Source organism: Ochlerotatus camptorhynchus, unplaced genomic scaffold (genome assembly GCF_037179485.1).
Source record: "Ochlerotatus camptorhynchus isolate MF236.1 unplaced genomic scaffold, CSIRO-AGI_Acam_v1.1 ptg000061l, whole genome shotgun sequence".
Taxonomy (NCBI): Eukaryota; Metazoa; Arthropoda; class Insecta; order Diptera; family Culicidae; genus Ochlerotatus; species Ochlerotatus camptorhynchus.
Window position 1 is genome coordinate 141,294 of NW_027040551.1, and position 24,673 is coordinate 165,966.

Here is a 24,673-nt window from a genome sequence, read left to right on the forward strand (position 1 = left end):
GGATTTCTCCGGGAAGCTCATTTCTACTTACCCCAGAAGTCCTGCTAATATGCCCCGAAAGTGTCTGCTGACTACCGCTATAAGTTTCTCTGTAAATTTCTTTCGATTCGTCCCGAATGCTCATGCAGACGTCCCCCGGAAATTTCTTCCGACTTTTTTCTGTATGTTTATCACCCGACAAATTCTGTTAGCTTCCAAGCTACAACTGGTAACTTTCCCGGGAATGGTTTTCTAGTCGGTGATATACATATGTATTTTTAGTTAAAATGTATATTTAGCATTCCTTTTTAGCTGATTCCAAGAAAATCTAGCCAGCTTCCCTAAAATAAGGATCAAATCTAGATAGAGCTGGAATTAGGGCGTAGCATCCTTTGTAAACAATGACTTCTCTCGTTGATTTCTCGGAATTCAAGGCTCGGCTACACAAAGCATCATATCCATCGGGTAGGAGAAGTCCTCCTCTACTCGATGGTGATGTCGATTTGCCATGGAGTGCCATGGCTTCCGATAAATCATCAGAAGTCATTGTTTACAAAAGCTGTTACGCCCTAATTCCAGCTCTATCTAGAAATATTTGTTATCACGTAATTTGTCACAACCAACCCCCCCACCCCCACCCCTCATTGCAATCCTGGCTGCACCACTTGCAAAGTCAGTTTCTAACTAACTGAATTCAAATTTCTAGAGGATGATTCAGGACCCGAATATGTGGAATGGTTTTGAGCACGTGGAGCGAAAATTTCAAATTTTGCATGTTATTATAAAATAAATGTTTTTGTAAGACCCACATCGATTATACACTGGATTGATTTTGTCATCAGTGTCCCGATTTCTGGAGTGTGCTCCATGCTTCGCATTACCATCTTTGAAGTTAAAAATTCGGGAACAACCTATAGACTCCCCAAGTAACCAACAAGCCCGCTAATTCGCCTTTTTGTAATATAAGACAAAAATATGCTGCTAATATAAACCTTAGCATGCCCTATGTTAGCCGTGTATCAGCCTTATATTGCAAAAAGACGAATTAGCGGGCTTTTTGGTTACTTGGGTCAGCAAGCAAACGTAACTTTTCTTAAGATCTAAATAAAACTTATTGCCGGACAGCTCGACGGTGCAAAAATTAGCGAGATTCAAACAAAATTAAATGCATAGTTTGAAGAGTTGACTATTTTTTATCACATATAAAATTAGAAAAATTAATACATCGAACATGAAAAACAACTAACCAAAAAATGATCATGGACATCATCATTATACCAGGAAATTTCCTGCTTCTCTTCTGGTATAGGATTGGAAAACGTTTTGATTCTGTTATGTGTTGAATCTCTGTGTCGGAATGGGCGGAGAGTTCATTATTGAGAAACTAATTTAATTCAGCATATTATATACTATAATTACCGAAAATAATGGATTCCGTCATCGATCCAATGCGAAACTGGTGCATCATCATCGTGTACATCGTTGACTACGTTTGATGTACCATCTGAGTCCAGTGACGGTAACACAGTTGTTATTGCATTATCGGGTTGATTAAAATCCGAATAATAATTAGCTACGTTTTCGCTGTACCTAATTCCTCGTTTTTCACGGATATTCTATTAAATAGAAATACAACACATTTAAAATATTTCCTCAATTTACGTAAAGTTATGTTTAGTTACCGGTTCTGTATAAATAAAATGGGCGTCCAAAATCACTAGAATGAGTGTTCCTATGTTGTTGGCATTCATTTTTTTTTTTGATAGGTAGCTGCAATATTAAGCATTATTAAATTTTTCAGTTGTAATACATTTGAAAGAAGTGTTACATTTATTGAAAAAAAAAAAGAAAAAAACTTATTCTATCACACTTAATCACAGCCCACCTGATCGGATTTTTTTACTGAGTTTTTGAGCTACTTAAAAAGTCAGGAACACTAATAAATTGGAAAAAAAGAAGAAAAAACATGAATTGACTCAAAATGTTTATAGACTGTGTTTTCTGTTTGGAGTTGTTCATAAGCCACGTATGCAATTTAAGGTGGTTCACGGTCCATACACATTTCAAAATAATTGCAAGGACGATTGCCTCGGGGAAGGGTGGTCTAGGCCATCTCGAAAAACGGTCTACGAAGTTTATGAACAGCTCCTTACAACTGTTTGATGATAAAAAGTATTATATGTTAATATTGTTCGTTTCATAGTGTGTAACGGTTACAGCAACAATCAATACGGAACTAACGATTTTAAATTGGCTCACTACTTGACTAGCCTATTGGTCCCAAGCAAACGATTAACGAACCCCATTCTAGTTGAAATTCTAGTACTACGCAATGTTTGTTTTGATTCGCTATGAAAGTTTGACAGATAGAATGAGAGGTTATTGGTTTTTCCAGGTTTTTGTTTCGAGGGGTGAATCGATTAGCTTGGGACCAAAGAGAGTACCAGAGCTGAGCCAAAAAATTGAGCACGGTTTTTCGGGACCTTCTAGTCTTAGAGTTACCTCTATGGTTACAGTACAGTTAGCGACTTTTTTAGTTGTTTAAAATTTACCGACTTCAGTAAAATAATATGTGTGTGTAGCACTCCAGTGCCAATCAGAATAGGAATTTATCAGGACAATTCGTTCATAATAGCAACAGGAAAACGAATTACTCAGCTCAACCAATGTAGGTCAGTTATTCAAACGCTTATAATAAACAGCACTTAAATTTTTTCGCCGAGATTCCAACAGTCGAGTAGTTCTGCAATTTATTTAGCTGAGATTCAGTGTTCATAACTGACTTCGGTGAAATATTTTACTGAAGTTTCGGTAAACAAAGCGTTCCATTACTGAGTTCGGTAACGGTCTCGGTAAACGTCAAATCCACCATATTTTGATTTTCGATCGACTTTGAAAACGTTCGTGTTTGTGAAAAATAAAAAGGTGAAATCATGGAGGCTGTTATGCAATACCAAGATGAGCGAATCGTAGATATTTTCCGTAAGTAGTTAATTTTCGGTATCTAAATAAAAACCGATGACAGATGGCCGATAATGTTGCTTATAGACTTCTCTACCACCGTCAGTATTGATGAGCAGTTTCACTAATACAAGCGTTGTACTGGTTGAAAATAAAAAACAAACCGCTGTCAAGTCGAACGCTTTGACAGCCGATTTCGTGGTGAAATCTTGCGGCAAGAAGTCAATTTTTTTCTGTCGGTCCAAGTTCCATTCCCGTTGGCGACGATCCGAAAGCAGCATTTGGAATCTTCATCCAATGCTTCCCTGTTTTCAGTGTAGCGCCGAATCCTTCCGTCAAAAACTTGTTTTTGTTCATTGGTGGTGCAATTTGCAACACTAACACATTGATCGCGACTGAAACCAAATTTTTGCATGGGTTGCAGTGACCGCAACCTTGAAAGAATATTAAAGCAAATTACAGTTGCATCGGTTACCTTTTTAAAAAATTACAGATCTCTCGGTAATTTTCGATTTGCATATTGGCCTCAATACTACAGTTCTCCGGTAAAGTCGACTACAAATCAAGCAATGCACATCGGTAAACGTTACCGATCGTTCGGTAAATTTGACAGCTAATTTTGCTGATCCAGTTTACAGATTTTTCGGTGATGTTCTCGATTGCCGAAAACATTACCGACCGTTCAGCTGTTGAGAATTCGATTAATGAATTACCGAAGTCGGTGATTTTTTCTAAGTGTGTATACCATGCTACATCTTAATAAATAACACTTTTTTGAAAATTAAAAATGGTCCAAAAATACACAGCTTTTTGGTGCGCTTGAGATGGAAAGACGGAAAGTCTAAAAAATTGAAAGTTTTTTTTTATTGATTGACGAATAAATAAATAAATAAATAAGTTCAAAGTATTACAAAAACAATTGAACTACCTATATGTGTGATTATTGTAGGTCATAAAGAGGATCCAAGTATGCATTGGCGATGTCTGAATATGTCCCAGATCCAAAACTTACCATGGGACTTTTAAAGTCACATGAGCATTCAAGAACAAATCATTGAAGGGTGATACGGTCAAAATTTGGTCAATATCAACTTGACGTATTTCTTTCAATTTTGCATTTAAAAAACCTGAATGCCCCTCATTTTGAAGGTGTGTGTGTGTAGAATGTTGCTCCTATTTTGATTTTGGAATTCACTCTTCAGTTGTCAAAATGCCGTCCAAGCAAGAAGAGCAGCGTATCAAAATTTTGCTCGCGCATCGCGAAAATCCGAGCTACTCGCACGCAAAGTTGGCAAAATCGCTAAAAGTTGCCAAATCAACCGTTACAAATGTAATTGTTTGGGGAACGTTTGTCGACAGCCAGGAAGTCTGGATCGGGGGGAAATCGAAAACCGGAAGCCGCTGAGACGACAAAGAGAGTTGCCGGTAGTTTCAAGCGAAACCCTAACCTCTCTCTCCGAGATGCCGCAAATAAGCTGGGTGTATCGTCTACAACCGTGCATCGAGCCAAAAAACGAGCCGGACTATCGACTTACAAGAAGGTAGTGACTCCAAATCGCGATGATAAACAAAATACGACGGCCAAAGCGCGATCCCGGAGGCTGTACACGACGATGCTGACGAAGTTTGACTGCGTGGTAATGGACGACGAAACCTACGTCAAAGCCGACTACAAGCAGCTTCCGGGACAGGAGTTTTATACGGCAAAAGGAAGGGGAAAGGTAGCAGATGTTTTCAAGCACATGAAACTGTCAAATTTCGCAAAGATATATCTTTTGGCAAGCCATCTGTACCTGTGGCTTGAAAAGCAGCATTTTCATAGCTTCCGGGACTGTCAACCAAGAAATTTACGTGAAAGAGTGTTTGAATAAACGTCTGCTGCCTTTCCTGAAGAAACACGGTTGTTCCGTACTGTTTTGGCCGGATTTGGCATCTTGCCATTACGGTAAAAAGGCCATGGAGTGGTACGCCGCCAACAACGTGCAGGTGGTTCCCAAGGACAAGAACCCTCCCAACACGCCAGAGCTCCACCAAATTGAGAAATACTGGGCTATTGTCAAGCGGAACCTAAAGAAGACCAAAAAAACTGCTAAGGGCGAGCAGCAGTTCAAGGCAAACTGGCTTTCTGCGGCGAAGAAGGTGGACAAGGTGGCTGTACAAAATCTGATGGCAGGGGTCAAACGTAAGGCCCGGCAATTCGGATTCGGAAAAGCGGAAGCCTAACTGAATATTTTTCCTGAATTTTATACTAATTGAACTTGAAAAAGAAATTTAATTTGATTTTTTAAATAAACGATTTCACCGATTTACACGCGTTTTCCCTTGACCAAATTTTGACCGTATCACCCTTTAGTCTATTTTGCACGCAAGGCATCTACAATATGAATAACGAATTAGTTTATTAACCTGGATAGACCTGTGAACGGATCACCTGGAGTACACTCACTGAAAAAAATTCGACACAACAGTCAAAGTATGCCCATGCAAGCAAAGAGCACTATCGGGAAGGAGAAAATTTCCCCTATCCGATTGTGTCTTTGGTTTGCCTGGGCATACTTCTGATACTTCGGTTTGCATCAAAAGGGCCAAAAAAGTTTTGTTTACAAAAGTTGATAGGCCCTTTTCAAATGTTATGCGAGCATTATCCATGAACACTAAAGGGCCACCCACATTAGATCCGTTTGCGTTGCGTTGACGTAAATTTGACAGTAAGACAATAGATTTAGCTGTCACTTTGCCGCAACGCGTCCGATCCGGATCTAATGTGCGTGGGCCTTAAGTGTTCATTTTAAATAAACAGGACCCCACTGTTATGTCAAATTATTTTCAGTGTGTACACCGCTCTTTTGAGTCTGCTTGTTTTCTGTCAAACGTCAGTCTGATCGTTTATTTTTAATACTAACCTCAGGTTCGCACTGACAAAAAGTTCGGTTGTTGGAACTGGTTGGAATTAGCTATAAGTAAATTCGAACATAATTGGTTTCTTATGAATTATCGGCATTGTCCGTCTTACCCCGGTAGTAAATTATTTAGGAAAACGCCTGCGTAAAAACAAAATTTATCTTTTTATTTCAACAATCGTAAACAATGTTGTAAGCATTTACTGTTTAGGTGCTGTACAACCTTAGGAATTGCACAACAACATTTACATCACCGCAAGACCGATTACTTTTTTTTTATGATAATATTTTTACAAGTTTTACATTTGACAGCTCCCGTACCAAGATGTGCATTCTGAAATGCATCAAATATCGTAAGCTACAATAATTGGTTGATTGATTTCTTTATTATAGAGACTTTCAGCTGTTGAAACTACAATAAGAAAAAAGGCCCTAAAATTAATTTTATTTCACCCAAATAGATATTAAAGTGTGAGAAGCTAAAGTAACTAAAGACCTTTGTACTCATTTTTAAGTATCCGCATCAAAGGGCTTGGATAGGTGAACATTAATTGATGGTTGGAAGGAATGACTGACGTTTAAAAAAGATTAAAAATGTAAACAGATCGCACTTGAACCATAGAGGTAACTCTAAGACTAGTAGGTCCCGAAGAAACGTGCTCAACTTTTTGGCTCAGCTCTGGTACTATCTTCGGTCCCAAGCTAATCGATTCACCCCTCGAAACATAGGAAAAACGAATAGCCCCTCATTTCATCTGTCAAACTTTCATAGCGAATCAAAACAAACATTGCGTAGTACTAGAATTTTGGCTCAGCTCTGGTACTATCTTCGGTCCCAAGCTAATCGATTCACCCCTCGAAACATAGGAAAAACGAATAGCCCCTCATTTCATCTGTCAAACTTTCATAGCGAATCAAAACAAACATTGCGTAGTACTAGAATTTCGACTAGAATGGGATACGTTAATCGTTTGCTTGGGACCAATAGGCTAGTCAAGTAGTGAGCCAATTTAAAATCGTTAGTTTCGTATTGATTGTTGCTTGAACCATGAACGTTGCGATGATTAGGCCTATGCCTTACAACTCACAGTGTACTCTACACGGTGTTTCGCAAAAACCCATTAAAGGGTATAAAAATACCCGTTTCCGCTAAAACTGCCCCTCCTCATTGAATTGGTAAACTATGGTTTACTCATTAATTGGTAAGTGGGAGGTCTGTCAATAAATGGGTGTTTTTTTACCCATTTTCTAAAATTGTATTTATCGTAAAATGGGTGAAAAATACAATTTCTTTTTCAAATGAAGGATGCACGCGCTCGATTATTTGTCCTCGTTGATTTAAAAAAAAATTTCTTTACATGATATATTATACTACCATATTGGATAAAATTGTATTGACTTATCCGTAACCGATACCCATTAATGGATTTTCGCGCTGTCTCTAAAAAACCAGAAGAACCAGATCTAGTTTTGTTATTTCAAATTTCTCAGCCAAAGTGTCTTCAAATAACTTTTAGATCTTTAGAAGGTGCCAATTTATGCTGCACAGAGCTTATCGATATATTTCGCCGATCATTGACGTTTTTCTACTAAAAATCTTACCTTTTTAAATGTCAAAATCTCTGGTCGTTTAAAAAAAAAAATCAAATTTCTCCTGAAAGTCACCAACTAGAGACTTTTAAAGCTCTTTAAGACAACTGATTTATATCTCTTCCATAAGAAATATACACCCAATGATAGCAAAAAATATGAATAAATTCAAATTGATTTTATATGAGTTTAAAAAATAACACACCACTAATTTTTTAATATTATTTAGAATAACATACGCCCTTTCAAATGCCGTAAAACAACTTTTTTTTGCCCCAAACAGAGATATTAACATTTGAAAGGGCATATTTTTTGTAGAAAAAAGTCAATAACACTTGATCGGAGAAAGATATCGACAAGCTTTGTGCAGTAAAAATTTGCGCCTTCTAAAGATCTAAAAGTTATTAAAAGACACTTTTGCTGAGAAATTTGATATAAGAAAACTAGAGCAAACTGTTTTTTAGAGACACCACGAGACACCCTAACTCAATTCAAGAAAATAGCTCTAAATGGATTTCATGTTTATAAGAGGATACAAACATTTTATATATTTGTTACATTTGACTTGAATGCCCTCAATGTAATCTCAAAAGTCAAGTACTCAGTTTTGGTCAAGTACCAACCCAAGATATTTCACTTGGGTTGACCAGGAAATTGGAACTCCGTTCATAGTGACTATGTGACTATTACTAGGTTTCAAAAAGGAAGCTCTAGGCTTATGTGGAAATATTGCAAGTTGAGTTTTGGAAGCGTTGAGAGAAATCTTCCATTTTTGTAAATAAGAAGAGAAAATATCTAAAATTTTCTGCAGTCTGCTGCAAATAACACGAAGACTTCTTCCTTAAGCGGAAATGCCTGTGTCATCAGCGAACAAAGATTTGTGGCAACCCTGAGGCAAATCAAGGAGGTCCGAAGTGAAAATGTTATACAATATAGGCCCAACAATGCTACCCTCCTGAACTCCTGCGCTAAGAGGTAGCCGTTTAGATTTGGAATTTTGATAATTTACCTGCAGAGTTCTGTCAGCAAAATAATTTTGAACTAATTTCATAATATAGAGTGGAAAATTAAACTTCTTCAATTAAGCAATCAAACCTTCATGCCAAACACTGTCAAATGCTTTTTCTATGTCTAGTTGAGGAACTCCAGTTGAGTAGCCTACAGATTTGTTTGAACGAATTAAATTGGTAACTCTTAAGAGTTGATGAGTAGTTGAATGCCCATGGCGAAATCCAAACTGTTCATCTGCAAAAATCGAGCAAAAATTGAGTTCGTATTGATGTGAAGCATCATTCTATTTAAAATTATCTTTTAAAAAGTTTACTCATTGAAGAAAGCAAACTTATTGGACGGTAGCTAGAAGATTCAGCAGGATTTTATCCGGCTTCAAAATTGGAACTAATTTTGAATTTTTCCACTTATCAGGAAAGAATGCCAAATGGAAACATCTGTTAAATAATTTTATCAAGAAAGAGAAAGTACTCTCTGGGAGTTTTTTGATGAGGATATATAAAATTCCATCATCACCTGGTGATTTCCTGGTTATAGATCTGACTTCATCCAAATCAGTCCCCCAGGAATCATCAAAAATACTTTCTCGAGAGAAAATATTCCGATAATCCCGAGTAACCTGATTCTCGATAGGACTAGTAAGACTCAAACTGAAGTTATGGGAACTCTCAAATTGTTAGCAAGTTTCTGAGCTTTTCCGAATTTGTGATCAAAATTTTACCACCTTATTTAAGCGCTGTAATAGGCTTTTAAGGTTTTTACAAAAAAAAAAATTCGAAAAGGGTTTGGAACTCGGGTCCTCTTGAACAATAGCTCCGTTTATCACCGAATCAACAATTTTCGAAACATCCCGACAAACCGGAATCATTCCTGACCTGTACCATGCAAACTGACAGCTTTCCGTATAACGAGCGTCCTTAATTAGCCTCGCATCCTGCACCACGATCAGCGTTTACAAGTTTTTACTTAGTACGGCAACTGCAACCACTTTCCCTTTCAAACAATCACAACTGTGCACTTCGACGAATCTTTGAAGGTTATGTCTCTCACGCACTTCACCTTCACCGATTCCAGCCGATTTCGTAACAGTTCCATCGGCCAAAATTACATCAATCTTTATAAATCTGTCTTTGTTTCTAAAGAACGCTTCATCGTTCGTCATGTGACTCGAACAACCACTGTCTATATACCAAATCGGGCTTTTGTTGTTGACAGCCTGTTGCAGCAATCTGCAATCACGACGGAAGTGGCCAGGCTTCCGATAATGGTAGCACACTTTTTACTTTCGTTCTTTGTTCTACAACAACATCGCTTTTTCATCAAATTAACGGGAACGTTCTCCAAGATCGATGGTCTGATCCGCTTCCGAACGACTTTCCATTGCCGTCACCAATCCGCCGTATGATTCTGGAAGGCTGCAATAAATCATCGTCACTTTCAGAGAAGTTTCCATTTTCTAACCAGCGTACGCCAACCGATCAAACAATTCCTCCAGCTCAACGAGATGTTCCTCCACATTCCCTCCTTCCACCATATTCAAGCTGCAGATCTTCCCAAGCAGTGACACACGAGAAGTCATCGACGCTTTGGTATGGAATTCATGAGTAGTTCCACACAGATTCGCAAATCGTTTCGGATCGATGTTTATAGAATTAAGCCTGGTACGCAGCTGAAAAGTAATGACGTTTTTACGTGCTACGGGATAGGACACGGAATGCAAAAGAAATTACTTTTCCTCAGCATTTCTTGACCCAGTACGCAGTTTAAAAGAAATCGGTAAAGGAAAGATCGATTACATTAGTATCGTGATCGACATGAAGGTGGCGCATTCCGAATGCAATTTCACTTTCCTTGCGGAATAATGGTCTGATCAATTATTCCGTTAGGTAATGTTGGCGTTTATTGCAAAACTGATGTTTTGGATGCATTTAAACAACATAAACACTAATAAGCGTTGATTTTACAATTTGACGACATCTCCCTATAATCTCAAAATTTAGCTGCCTATAGCTGTCAAATTTTCTTTTGGGAAAAATCCTCAAAAATTACTTTTCCGTTTTCTTTTCAGCTGCGTACCAGGCTTTAAGCCTGGTACGCAGCTGAAAAGTAATGACGTTTTTACGTGCTACGGGATAGGACACGGAATGCTAAAGAAATTTCTTTTCCTTAGCATTTCTTGACCCAGTACGCAGTTCAAAAGAAATCGGTAAAGGAAAGATCGATTACATTAGTATCGTGATCGATATGAAGGTGGCGCATTCTGAATGCAATTTCATTTTCCTTGCGGAATAATGGTCTGACCAATTATTCCGTTAGGTAATTTTAACGTTTGTTGTAAAAATGATGTTTTGGATGCATTTTAACAACATAAAAATTGATAATTGTTGATTTTAAAATTAGACGACACCTACCTATGAACTCAAAATTTAGCAAAAGACGCCTCCCTATAGCTGTCAAATTTACTTTTGGGAATATTCCTCAAAAATTACTTTTCCGTTTTCTTTTCAGCTGCGTACCAGGCTTTACTTGTTATTTTACACAGTTGTTTATTACTGTCCAAAATGTCATTTTACATATTGGTTCCCTAGTTTTGTACACGACTAACACTTGAAAAGGGCTTATGCAAAAATTATACGCATCAATAGAAAAAAATATATCTCGCGAACGATTTGTTTGATCGAGATGGTGTTATCGGCGAAGTTGCGGACAAAAATTGTGCCTTTCAAGAAAAAATATACACTGTAAAAAATATTTAGTAAAATCAAAATTATAGAAAAAAAATTAAATTACTCAAATTGCATATTTTTTTTAATATTTATATTGTAGTTTAGATAAAGTGCTACTTATTGACAATGTGCTTTTGCTGGGCAACTCATACACAAAAAAGTTATGAATTATTGAGAAAAGTACTATTTTCCAAAATACTACCTACAGTTATGGAATATCTTTGAAATGGTGTTATTATTAAAACACATTAAATTTACAAAAAAAAAGCTCATCATGCCCAAAGTTGTTATTTTCGAGATACTCGTAGGTTAAAATTCACTTATTGCATAATTTGAGCAATTTTCACCCTTTTGAGATGTTGTTCGTGAGTGTTTAATATTTTTAACAAAAAGCCCAATCCATTTCCTTAAACTTTGCAGGTCACAGTTTTTCAATCAGACGCACAAGTATCTATACAACAATCGTTGAAAATCAAGCTACTGAATGTCTGGTACCTAATTGCATACTTAGGTACACAGCAAAAAAATAATTTTAGTATCACATCAAAGTGGATGCACTTCAATCGTGTCATAAATATGGTGTAAAAGGACAAAATTATCATTAATACAGTACATGCACAAACATTACGATGCTTTTACTGCATTTGTTTATTTTTGTGGCCATAAAAATTACATGATATTTTCGACAAGATTGAAGTGCATCCTCTTGGATGTAATATTAAAATTTATTTTTTGCTGTGTACCATCTAATTCTTCATTGATACCTAGCCACTCGGTAAGAATATTTATTTCGGTAGCAAAAACTGTTATTTAAAGAGCTGCACAAGCATATCTTCAATCAGTCACTAACAGTAAGCAGTATTAGTCGTTATCTGTGGAAAATATAAGTAGTTTAAAGGACAGCGATTCAGTATTGTTATACAAAGTTTCGTTTCTGGTAAGGTAAGCTTGTTATTCAATATAAATTTTATCCGAACATAAGTTTTTTTTTTTTTTTTACCTTTATTATAGAGATTTTTAGCCATAGGCTAGTTCATCTCTTAACCGAACATAAGTTATATGTATATCCAAAATAAGTATATTTATATTTTTACATTTTTTCAGCGTTCACCAGTACAAATATATGGATAACCGATTTGTTATGACCCAATGTATGCGACCGATAAAAAATGATGATATGAGGTGCCTAAAAATTCTTTCAGAAAGTATCAAACAAAACTTGAACACGATTGGATATTCCGGTGATACAATGAATTCCAATTTACACATCTGCGGATCTTGTTTTCGAGAAGTTGAAAGACGGGCTCTAGAAGAGGTGAAAAACAAATCATCGCTAAAAACTCGGAAACTGTTGTTGGAAGGGTTTTGCCTGAAGTACCCAGCCTGTCAACGATACCATCAACAATATCAGTGGCCACAGCTGCAACAACTGATGATGAATTTTCGCGATCTGTTAACATCGAAATATTCAACCGAGGAATTGCTGGGATTCAAGTTTCACCGATTGATGCAAAGAACACAGCAAAAAAATAATTTTGATATCACGTCAAAGTGGATGCACTACAATCATGTCGAAAATATGGTGTAATATTACTTGCTAAAAAGGACAAAATTATCATTGATACAATGCATGAACTGACATTACGCTGCTTTTACTGCATTTGTTTATTTATGTGGTCATAAAAATTACATGAAATTTTCGACATGATTGTAGTGCATCCACTTTGATGTGATATCAAAATTATTTTTTTGCTGTGAAGTCAAACAACGTTTACTATCCTGAACATAAAATTAAAGAAATCAACCAAGGAGTGAGGAAGCATATTTTCCAACTAGGACCACAGGAGGACCAAACAAGTGCAACACAGGATTTTGAAGAAAATTTGGCAGACAAGATACCACAAGGAGTGAAAAACTACAGATTTTAACTGTGTTGCCCAAGTCATGGACAATACAAAAAATATTGGATGAATTTAACACCACAAGGTACTTCGCAACAGCAGTTAAAAAATTATTTGAAACTGATGGAGCACATTCAGCAGTTCACAGAAGATCAGGCCATGGCTTAAATGATGCAACGAAGGAACTTGTAGTTAAATTTTTTGAGGACGATGAAACAAGTCGGGTGATGCCTGGCCAGAGAGACTACGTGTCAGTGAAAAACGATGGAAAACGGAATGCAATACAGAAAAGGTTATTGATGACGACACTTAAAGAAGCATATAAAAGATTTAAGGAAATTAATAGTGAGGTAAGAATAGGAATTTCTTCATTCGCGAAACTTCGTCCTAAATACTGCAAACTTTTAACCAGTTCAGAATCGCACAATGTTTGCGTTTGTACAAATAATAAAATATAACACATAGTTTAAAAAAGTACAATATTTTGTATGACTTAAAGTCCTTGACTGATAGTTTAATTTGTGAAATAAAAACAGCATATTGTTATCTGTTATCTGTTGTGAGGATTATCCAGACATTTCGTCAATTGAGGATTTTGGATGCATCCTTTGCCAATTTGGCGTTTTTGACTAACGTCAGCTGACTATCTTCAAGTAACAGAACAATCGTGAACGCCGAGGTCGGTGGGATTTTTCTGAGGCATAAAAATCTCTGGTCACGTCTTCCTTCGGAAGGGAAGTGAAGCCGTTGGTCCCGGCCCATGTGTGTTGAATGGGTGCGATATCCTACGCAGGTGTGGAAGCTACCTTCCTGCACATTCGATTGCCGTCAAAGGATGGCAATCGATGTCCGTCGGTGATTGGCACTAGATTGCGGAACAGAGACCGACGTTAAATAAAGGAAAGAAGAAGAGAAGAAGAAAATCAGCCTTCGTCTAGGTGGAAGTAACAGGTTCCGGCTTCACATCGTGCACCGCGAACCACAACTCGTCCCTATTCAGCAGCATCTCCATCCGCATTTGCCAGTTGGAGTAATTCTGGCTGCTAAAACGCGGAAATATCACTTTCTCAGCCATTTTACTTATTATTCGGAGAAACAACACACGAACTGTTTATCAACACAAGCGATACACACTTCTGCCTGCGTACACTTTTATACGAACAAAACTGTTTCTTATTTACTCAGTCCGGTGATTGCAGCTATTCAATCCAGAAACTATCGCTACAAGTCTAGTGAACTAAATAACCTTAAGGCCTTGGAAAAAGTTAGCCTTATGTTCCATGTCCGAGTGAAGTGGGAACACTTCAGGAAGACTGGAGGAAATTTCCTAAACCTCACCCAGTACCGTAAGTGCCAGGGATTGGGTCACGGAACTAAAAATTGCTACATGCCAGCTAAATGCATCTCACGTAAAGGACGACTGTCCTGTGAAGGAAGATCCTAAGAAATTTAAATGTTCAAATTGTGGTGAAAATCCTTCCCTTGGCTAGTTTTTGCACCTTGCTGTTGATGGGCGGGCTTAATTTCATGCTAGTGGAGTGTTGGAGACGGTAGGTTTATGGTCGGCGTTGCTGGCTCATGCCGCGATAGAATGGCGTCATGAGCAGGCAATGGGGATTACTAAGCTTCCCCTCTCTGATAAACCACTGCATGAGAGAACCAAAGATCTAGTCTAGCAGTGATAGTATCACACTTGTTACTCCTTTAATTGAGAGCCGCGTCGTAGTACGCTTACGTATAGGCACTGACGTTGGGTGTGATACTAGCGGGTTTTGCCGCAAATCACTCTTATTTTATTTATTTTTACGCAGATAGATTTATTTGGGTTTGCACGGGAATTATATTATTAAAATATTTCGGAAAGTGCCCAACGGTGCTCCTTCTATTTGCGTGACAAGCTTTCATTGTTGTTTTCATTGAAGTATTACTCAGGAAACAATGTTAAACATAATTTTTGTACATGGTATTGTAACTAATCTTATATGTGCTTCATTTTGATTTGGGATAAGTGTTTGAACTATGGCTCGGGATTTCCACTGTGGCGTGCTTCTATTGTGACATACCCATACGTATTTTTGTAGTGCGACATAGTGGAAGCGTGTGAGCATAGTTGGAGCATATACCCTATATAATTTAAAAATCAGCCAGGAAACTAATGATGAAATGAAATGAAGCATTTTAGTCACATGAAGGAGTTACCTGGGTCGAACTACGATATAATAAATAGGTATAGGTCAAAATTAAAAGTATTTCAAACACGTTTAGTTTTAGATTATAAGCAAATATATCATATTAACAATATGATCTATTCATGCCTTTTCCACATATTGAAATAGCGACCCGCAAAATATTACTTCACGCACCATCTAGCGTTGAAAAAGGTCAGCAACAAATCATTCAATTACAATCGAGGGGTGCGAATATAGCACTTATTACAAACGTAAGAGTCACATTTTGTATATTACTTTAAAATTTGTCTGACATGTCACTGTTGTCATCAAATAAAATAATATGCTGAAATACATTCATTTGAAATATTAAACAATTTTTCATTTGGTTTACCCCTCGTGACGATAAAAAAATACATTGGTAGCCTTTTTGGCCACAGAGGTGCTTTCATCGCTAAAAATTTGGTTCGCCAGCTAAGCGAAACAGTGGATCATATTGTTAATATAATATATTTGTTATAAGCACAAAAGCAGGTACTTAATAAAGCATGGGTTATGATTGATTAGGTAAATTAGAGCTTTTAATGATTTATTAAATTAGACTAATGAGATATCATAATCATTGAAAAAAAAAAAAAAAACTTTCATAAGAAACTTCAGAAAGTCTAATGACATTAAGTAGAATAACAAAAGAATTAGGATGCGGGGGGGTCCTCTTAGGGAGGCAACTAACCTTTAAAGTTGTAGAATAAATCTTCTTATTTAGTATTGAACTTTAATAAGAAAACGCAAGCAGACCAATAGTATTAAGCAGATTAACAAGGAGAGGAATAGTTTAGGAAATAAGTAAAAGTAGATGTATGTGACAATTAATAGCTTTTAAACTTTTGGAGGTATTGTATTCCCCTGAGTTTGTTGTACTCGATTACTATATTATTCTCTCAATACGCGAAATCTCTTATATATGCGGTTAAAGCATTTGAGTTAACTTATTTCTTAGTGTTCAAGTACTTACATTTGTAAACAGCAGTCAATGTTAATCTATGAACTAAACCCTACGTAAAATCGATCTTTCCTTATGTGGTATTGATGCACGTTTAAGTTTTCGCGGCTGTGGGAGTCAACGCGCCTACGTCTACGGAGCTCACGTAGAAGTGATTCGCAATGCGGTAGTGCTCACCAAAAGTTTTTTTGAGCTTCTGTAGAATAGAATTTGTTCGGTACGGTCGCGAAATCTTGAAATGATTGGTACGTGCGGTAAAATAACTAAATTGAAACAAAGCTCAACAGTAAAATAAGTAGAATATTTAGGGAGGAAACCAAAATTAATCAACTTGCCAACATAGGCTATCACATTTATTTTTGTGGCACTCTTTAAGTGATAATAAGCTGTTTTTTTTTCTCTACGGTTGTTTTGCGTGGCGTTCACCATTTGCGCGATTTTCGTATCTTACGTAATTTAGATGTTTAGCTCTAAACGGTTTTACTGACTCAAGGTCGTTCCTTAAGCGGTGTTGGTACAGGTTAAACCTTTGCCGACTGTCGGATTCAACGCGCCTACGTCTAAGGAGCTTACGCAGAAGTGATACGCAATTCGGTAGAGCTTGTCAAACGCTTATTAGCTTATATAGTATAGAATTTGTTCGGTGCGGTCGCGAAATCTTGAAATGATTGATACGTTCTTTAAATTAACTAATTTGATACAAAGCTCAGTAGTAAATAAGTAGAATATCTAGGGAGGAAACCAAAATTAATCAACTTGCCAACATAGGCTATAACATTTATTTTGGTGGCATTCTTTAAATGATAATAAGCCTTTTTTCTCGCTTCGGTTGTCTCGCAAGGCTTTCGGAATTCGCGCGGTTTTCGTAACCTACATAATTCAGATATTTCGTTCAAAACGGATTTACTTATTCAATCGGTTTACTACGCGAATGTATCTACGCGCACACGTCACAGCATTTTTTCCATAACTATCTTGAAACAGTACATACGGAATCCAGTGTTCAAGCGGCCAACATAGGCTAGTCCTTCTGCTGTATTGTCAAAGATAGAAGCAAAATTTATTCAAATGGGTCAAGTCTTGAAAACTAAGCTGTCACGCAGCTCGAGCTTGATACCCAATGAAAAAAAGGGGGTGAAAACCACAAATCCAATTTTTGGGAACGTAAGACTCGCAAGGCGATCATACAATCTCGTTTTAAGGTAGAGAACGTTCCACACAGCAAAAAAAATGTAATATCGATCAATGTAATTCAAGCTGATGTATGAAATAATGATGTAATAGCAAAAAGCAGATCCAATATTACATCAATGGATGTAATTTTGTTCGCAAAATCGATGTACATCGTACAACGTTATATTACACAACCGATGGATTGACCTGGTTGCAGCAGTTTGGATGTAATATTCAACAACTTTTTTTCCGTGTGTATTTGTTTTTGCATTGTAAAATGAAGTGAGAAATACTCGCTGCACATCTCGTTTGCCATTCCAAATGCGTAGGCAAGCTAAAGAATTTTCTCAAGGGTGACCTTCAGAAACTTACCCGTCATAGGTCTAAATTCTTCATTATTGGTGATTTGAATGCAAAACACCGCTCATGGAATAATGCTCAGAGCAATTCCAATATTTATATTCTGTTTGATGATTGTTCTGCAGGTTATCACACTATTCAATATCCAAACAGCCTAACATGCTTTTCTTCAGAAAGAAATCCCTCAACTATTGATTTGGTCTTAACTGATTCATGTCAACTTTGTAGCCAATTGGTTACCCATGCTGACTTCACATCAATACGAATTCAATTTTTGCAGTTGAACAGTTTGGATTTCGCCATGGGCATTCAACTACTCATCAACTCAAGCACTCCGCTTTGAAGATATAAGTCGAAGTTATTTCGAAGTGGTTTGAAAATTGTTAAAAGGTGTTAATTTAAAAAGTAATAAACTCGAACGACCAAATTTGTCGAGCGAAATAGTGTTTGTAACGAACGTGAATATCCGTGAATTATTTAACTATGAAATTCAGGACAATTGTGCCCAAGCAACGTGGGCGGTTAGTGCGGTTTCGTTCAGGAGGTTCGCTCAAGAGGCTAGTAACGGACTCAAGCAGTGCCTGAATTTTCAGTTGGCTTTCGGTTTTGTTCTTTCGCCCAGTGTGCAGCGAAGACACCGACATCGGGGACGCATTTACCCCGATAGTTACACCGGTGCGCGAAACACGTGAGTATACCCACAACAGCTAGAGCCCGAAGCCGCCAACTCGCTGGTGACAACCAACGCAACCGAAAGGTATTATCGATTGAGAATTTGGCATCTCGTATCGTGGGATCCTATCGACTGACTTCGAGGGATGCCCAACGCGGGACCTGCGAAGAAGAAGTTTAAGGTCAGATCTGAACAGTTTTGTTGCTCACACTAGACTCTGGTACTAGACAAAATTAAACTCTAGAGTAAATAAACTTTTGTAAATAAAACTCATGCTCATGCAAGTGTATCCATGGCAGATGTATTCTAATATTTTATGCGTGCAACAATTTACATCGTGATGAACTTTGACTCTAATGTAACGTTTGGTTCTGTTGTCATTGGATGTATTATGATGTTTGAGGTGTGCAACAAATTACATCGCAATGAAGTAAGATTCTCATGTAACGTTTAGTTATGATATCAACGTATGTATCCTGATGTCAAATTTAACATCGTCAAGATAACGATAACGATAAAGATGTTTGATTCTAATGTAACGTTTGAGGCTGATGTATTTTTATGTACTTGGACTTCACATTGAAGTCTGAATACATTAAGAGTACGGAAACACACATTAAAATTTAATGTTTTGAAGATGTCTGCTGATGTTTCCTATATTAAAATTTCTATTCGGGGGGAGCTTCAGCATTATGTACGCATTTTTATGATGTTATCTAACAACAATGGTGTGTAGTGTTTACACGATTACGTTTCTAATTCTAATGTGTTGTAAATATAATTGAACGCATTTGAAAAAAAAGATTCTAATGTTTTGTATATATAAAAACATTAGTAAACATTTACACTTGAAAACATTCAAACAATGTTTACTGTAAACGTTTTGTACATCTGAAAACATCAGAGAAAAACCAACACGAAGTACAATTGAAAACATCCGAACACCGTTTAGTTCTAACATCCGAAAACATCCTAAAAACGGTTGGTTCTAACATCGGTAAAAATCTACATTAGAAAATATCAGAAAACATTTAAATATAAAAACATCTGAACAACGTTTAGTTCTAACGTTTTTTACATCCGAAAACATCCGAAAACGTTTGGTTCTAACATCGGAAAACATCTACATTAGAAAAAATTAGAAAATATTTACATATAAAAACATCCTAACAACGTTTAGTTCTAACGTTTTTTACACCCGACAACATCCAAAAACGTTTGATTCTAACATCAGGAAACATCTACATTAGAAAACACCAGAAAACGATTACATATAAAAACATCCTAACAACGTTTAATTCTAACGTTTTTTACACCCGAAAACATCCAAAAACGTTTGGTTCTAACATCAGGAAACATCTACATTAGAAAACACCAGAAAACCATTACATATAAAAAACATCCGAACAACGTTTAGTTCTAACGTTATGTACATCCGAAAACATCCCTAAAACGTTTGGTTCTAATGTCGAAAGATTGAAATTCTTGACGTCAGAATGACATTACAATAGTAACATTTTGTTCAAAAATTTCTGATGTATACACCATGTTACCTTGCTTAAATACAACTAAATCATAATGTTTTCTAATGTATGACATCAGGAATACATTTAATTTCGATGCTGATGTAGACATCAAAATCAAACGTTGGGCTAATGTAAATTTTTATTCGGGATGTTTGAAAATCCACGCTTCACTTACAACAAGTTTAGTGTTGTTGTTGTGATTGAAGTCGATGTCGATACGTATAAATGTTTGTTATGTGCAAAAAAAAGTAAATGTAAGGTTTGATCGGTGCTCGATAGTTCCCGCGATTAATGTGTTGAGTTGCTTCAAATGTGGAGAATTTAGGCACAAGAGCATGGATTGAAAAAAATTGTGAGAGATTCTCTAGGTGCAGGCCAACAATACAAAACGTTGGAGTGAACGTCAACTGTATTGAAATGTATTAATTGTTTGAAAATAAATAAAGAACGTAAAATGAACTGGGACGTCAACCATGCCGCATGTAGCTCTGAATGTTTGCTATATAAAATACTTTTTGATCAGAAGAAAAGCAGCTTGCGTTTCAATAAATAGCAGCCAAGTTCCAGGAATGTGAATCAATTCGATTTTTTGTGTTTGAATATTGCGGGGTTGTCAGATTGTTGAGGAAAAACGTCCTCTTTTAGTTTTATTATCTGAAACTCACATTGTAGAAACTGAAGCTTTTGATCAGTATAGTATTCCGGGATATATTGTTGCTGCTTGTTTATTACATTCTAGACACACTGGCGGTGTTGCTATTTATGTCAAAGAATCAGTTCAATTCAACCTTTGTGCCAACGAAGTTATTGATGGCAACTGGTTCTTGGGCATTACAATTGTACGTGGCATGAAGTTGGGTAATTATGGTGTTTTGTATCATTCTCGCAGTTCTAGTGACCAGCGTTTTGTTGAAGTTTTAGAGAACTGGCTTGAGGTATTCCTTGATTCTAGTAAATTAAATATATTAGCTGATGATTTTAATATTAATTGGTGTGACAACCATAATTCAAATCATTGGATGCGTTTAGCTGATTTTCTCAATTTAAAACAAACGGTAGATGAATCTACGCGTATTTCCAGTAGAACTTTAATTGACCACGTTTATTCCAATTTTGATTCCATTTGTTCAGTTACGGATACTGATTTGAAAATAATCGAACATGAAATTTTAGTGACTAATGTCTTAGACCATTTTAACGATAACGATAATTTTGTAAAATTGAAGTGTTGAAGGAAATATTCGAAGCAAGCTGTTTCGAATCTTGTAGCGAGGAACGTGGATTTTCCATTCGCGGCCGGTAACTTAGATGAATCTACAGCTGTTCTTAATAACGCTTTGAAAACGTGTACCAATCAACTAGTTGAGCAAAAGTTTGTTTCTTTGAAAAACTCGAACAGCTGGTACAATTTGGATCTTTTGCGTCTTAAGATGTAGGTACAAAAAAGGTACGATGTAGGTACGACCACAAGCCTGTCTGTAGGTATACATTATATGCTATTTAAGTGAAGATGTAGATACGACCCTATTCAATGTAGTGTAGAAACAGTGACAGTGAGAAAGTAAATTACTGTAACGTTTAATAGCAATTATTCTCATGGATGCCTTAAGTGTTTTAAATGCAGTGCTGGTATTTCGAATCCCAAGTGCAACCGAAACAAACTACGTTAATTAACACCAGCAGGTTCAGCACATACATCAAAAAAACCGCGCTCGGATCTGTGCGATCCACAAGTGGGTATGAACCATCAACAAGTGATGAACAACCATCAACAAGTGGTCACCAACCTGATGATATACCAGGTAAGAATACTTAGATCGATAATTTAAATTAACACCTTTTGTAGGCTAAAAAAAAATACTTGTTTAAACATTGCACACTTATTAATTCATGTTTTACTTTTCTTGTCTTACAGAAGTACCGTAAATTCCATCATTAGCATCAATTGTATCAGCGGACCAGTTACAGGGACCATATAATGTGGAAATATTCAATAGCATCGTTCACACATTGAATGTTTCACCAATTTCATTAAGGAACATGAGGACCATGGATTACCGTGTAACAAAATCAGCAAACATCACACAAATGAAAAATTTTAATATGGTTATAGATTTCTTTGATAGTAATGATATAAGTAGGCCAATGCCTGGAATTAACGATTACGTGTCTGAACTCCGAAATGGCCTAAAAGAACGAGTTCAGAAGCGACTTCTTATGATGTCTCTCAAAGAGGCATATACAATATTTGAAGAAACGTATGCGAGTATTAAAATTGGCTTCACCTTATTTACAACGTTGAGACCTAAACATTGTAAGCTACTTGATAGTAAAGGTACTCATAATGTATGTGTGTGCACAATCGACGAAAATGTAAAATTAATGCTAAATAGTTTAGGAATTATATCCCAGGAAGAAATAATGGATAAACTGCTTTGTAATTTTTCGATTAGGACGACAGAGTGTTATTTTCGAGCTTGCAAGAAATGTGCCACCAATGAAGAAGTTGCAGCTTGCTGCACTATTAGAAGAAAGTGGTAAAGAAGATGTAATTTTTCAACAGTGGCTAACTACGGATCGTTGTAACTTGGAGAACATTATGAAACCTGAAGATGAATTTGCCACGTACTTCGTAGATAAAATTGATAAGTTAATCACTCATGACTTTATTTGTAAGGAACAGTCTTTATTTCTAGGGAACAAAAGAGATTCTCTAAAAGAAGATGAATTAATTGTAATGTACGATTTCACTGAGAACTATTCATTTATTATTCAGAACTCTGCTCAGGGTTAACATTGGAATAACGTTCAGGCAACTGTTCACCCTTTTGTGGTTTATTATATGAAGGACAGTAAAATAGACAAAGTTAGTTTTAAAATAATATCAGAGATATTGGCCATTAATACAATAGCAGTTCAATTGTTCATTTCAAAACTGATAGAATTCTTGAAACTATCAATAGATTTCTCCAATATTACATTTATGTCAGATAGAGCAGCTGCTCATTATAAGAACAGAAAAAGTTTTTGTTAAATAACTTTTTTTTTCTTTGAAAATGCCAATCTTGAGATATATGAACGAGTTATAGATAAATCGTCTGCCTATATGTAGAAAAATTCCAATTTTTAAAAAATAGTATTTTTGAGAAATCTTAATTTAAATTTTAAACATTTTTTTCTTCAGTGTAGCAATAACATTTTTTAATATTTTGATATTTTATTATGCAAGCTCATTTATTTATCTACAAATCATTGTTGGCAACATTTTGGTAGGACTTGACATTATTGAGTTATAATTTTTTTTTTGAAGAAAGTATTAATTAAAAAATGTTCCGCCCTTTTTAAATGTTGGTCTAGCGTTTAAAAAATATAAGTATGCAAAGTTGCTTAAGTAGACGAAATCTACACACCCACAAAGTTTCATTGAAATCTGAGAGAGTTCTGCCAATTCCTTTGTCGAGTTAGCGTGAAATTCGTCTATTTAGTTTAAATTTTATTCATATAGACAATAATATTCAGTTGATTTCTTCAATAAACAAATAAAATAAAACAATAAAAAGCATTGTTGTCAAAAGTAAAACCGAAAGGCTCTCTAAAGATAATTAATCTTTCGGCGTAGGTATCGACAACCGTATAAAACATTTTATGTTTTTTTTTATTATTTTTTTCATCATAACCGCAGGCAGGCAACTTCAGGAAGTAACAAAATCTTCTGACATAAAAAAAAAACATGATACAGTTTTTTTTTAACTGTACCACTCTACCAACGCACGTATAGTAAACAGCAAGAGTAAACTTGCAAAAGGAAACATTTTTTTTACGCTTTTAGGGCCAGGTCAATAACGAAATATAGGTGCATACATCATTTGATTGATACGTGATTTTCAAGAGAAAACTGATAACCACTGGGAGCAGAATAAAATTGATATATTTTTATTTTTACAAGCAGTATGACTGTGATACATCAACTACGTCTGTTCTTTTGCTTTTGCTGTTCGTTGCTGCAGCTTTCTGCTTGTAAGTTGCTGTAAGAAAATCATATGCTGCATCATAAACGGGGACATAATCTTACAAAAATGCAAGAACGGGAACAAACCTAATGTGGTGTGGAACAAAAATGTTCGAGGCCAAATAACAAAAAATAATAATTTCAGACACAATGGACATCATTCACATTTGTGCGTTAATTTGTCCATTTTGAATATTGCAAAAATTTCCACATGATGTATTCGATATTTTTCAATTAACCATAACACGTAAATGTTACTTCTAATCCAAATTACGTCTGAGACAAATTTTCAGGAAAAATAAAGTAATTCTAGGAAAAATACACGACATAATTTTTTAGAAAAGAAGAATTTTCAAATTGAACACTATTAATCATTTTTAAAAACTGACATTTTGTGTGTCGTCGAATGATTCATTATTTTTTTCCTTGATTTAAACTACTGCGTCCATTAATTCGAACTTTTATAGTATAGGATAGGAACTAGTTCGGCATAAGTGCCTATTTCTGTCATATCGACTAGGATTAGGGATACTGCACCAGATGAAACCGTTTTCGGTTCAGTAACTCTCCTAACCATTGACCTTCTGTCACTCAAGAATCAAGCAGTTATTAATTGGTAGTACCATGCTGTGTTTTTAGATTCTTCTGTTTTAAGTCTTCACATCCGCTGCACCATGGCACACGTTTTATGCA

At 36.1% G+C, this 24,673-nt stretch overlaps 1 protein-coding gene across 4 annotated transcripts in view; it reads right to left on the minus strand.

Moving 5' to 3' along the window:
* Nucleotides 1–24,673, minus strand: part of Tk (Tachykinin) — a 239,578-nt gene that overhangs the window by 114,740 nt on the left and 100,165 nt on the right. For 3 of the 4 annotated variants that reach the window (XM_065239660.1, XM_065239657.1, XM_065239659.1), the window contains exons 2-4: nucleotides 1,662–1,749; nucleotides 1,399–1,595; nucleotides 1,227–1,326 (exon numbers count right to left, since the gene is read on the minus strand). In XM_065239660.1, coding sequence (XP_065095732.1) covers nucleotides 1,227–1,326; nucleotides 1,399–1,595; nucleotides 1,662–1,730 — 366 coding nt within the window. In that variant the 5' untranslated portion in view covers nucleotides 1,731–1,749. Of the gene's footprint in view, nucleotides 1–1,226; nucleotides 1,327–1,398; nucleotides 1,596–1,661; nucleotides 1,750–1,864; nucleotides 1,916–24,673 lie in introns of all 4 variants that reach the window. The other variant, XM_065239658.1, reaches the window with a different exon arrangement.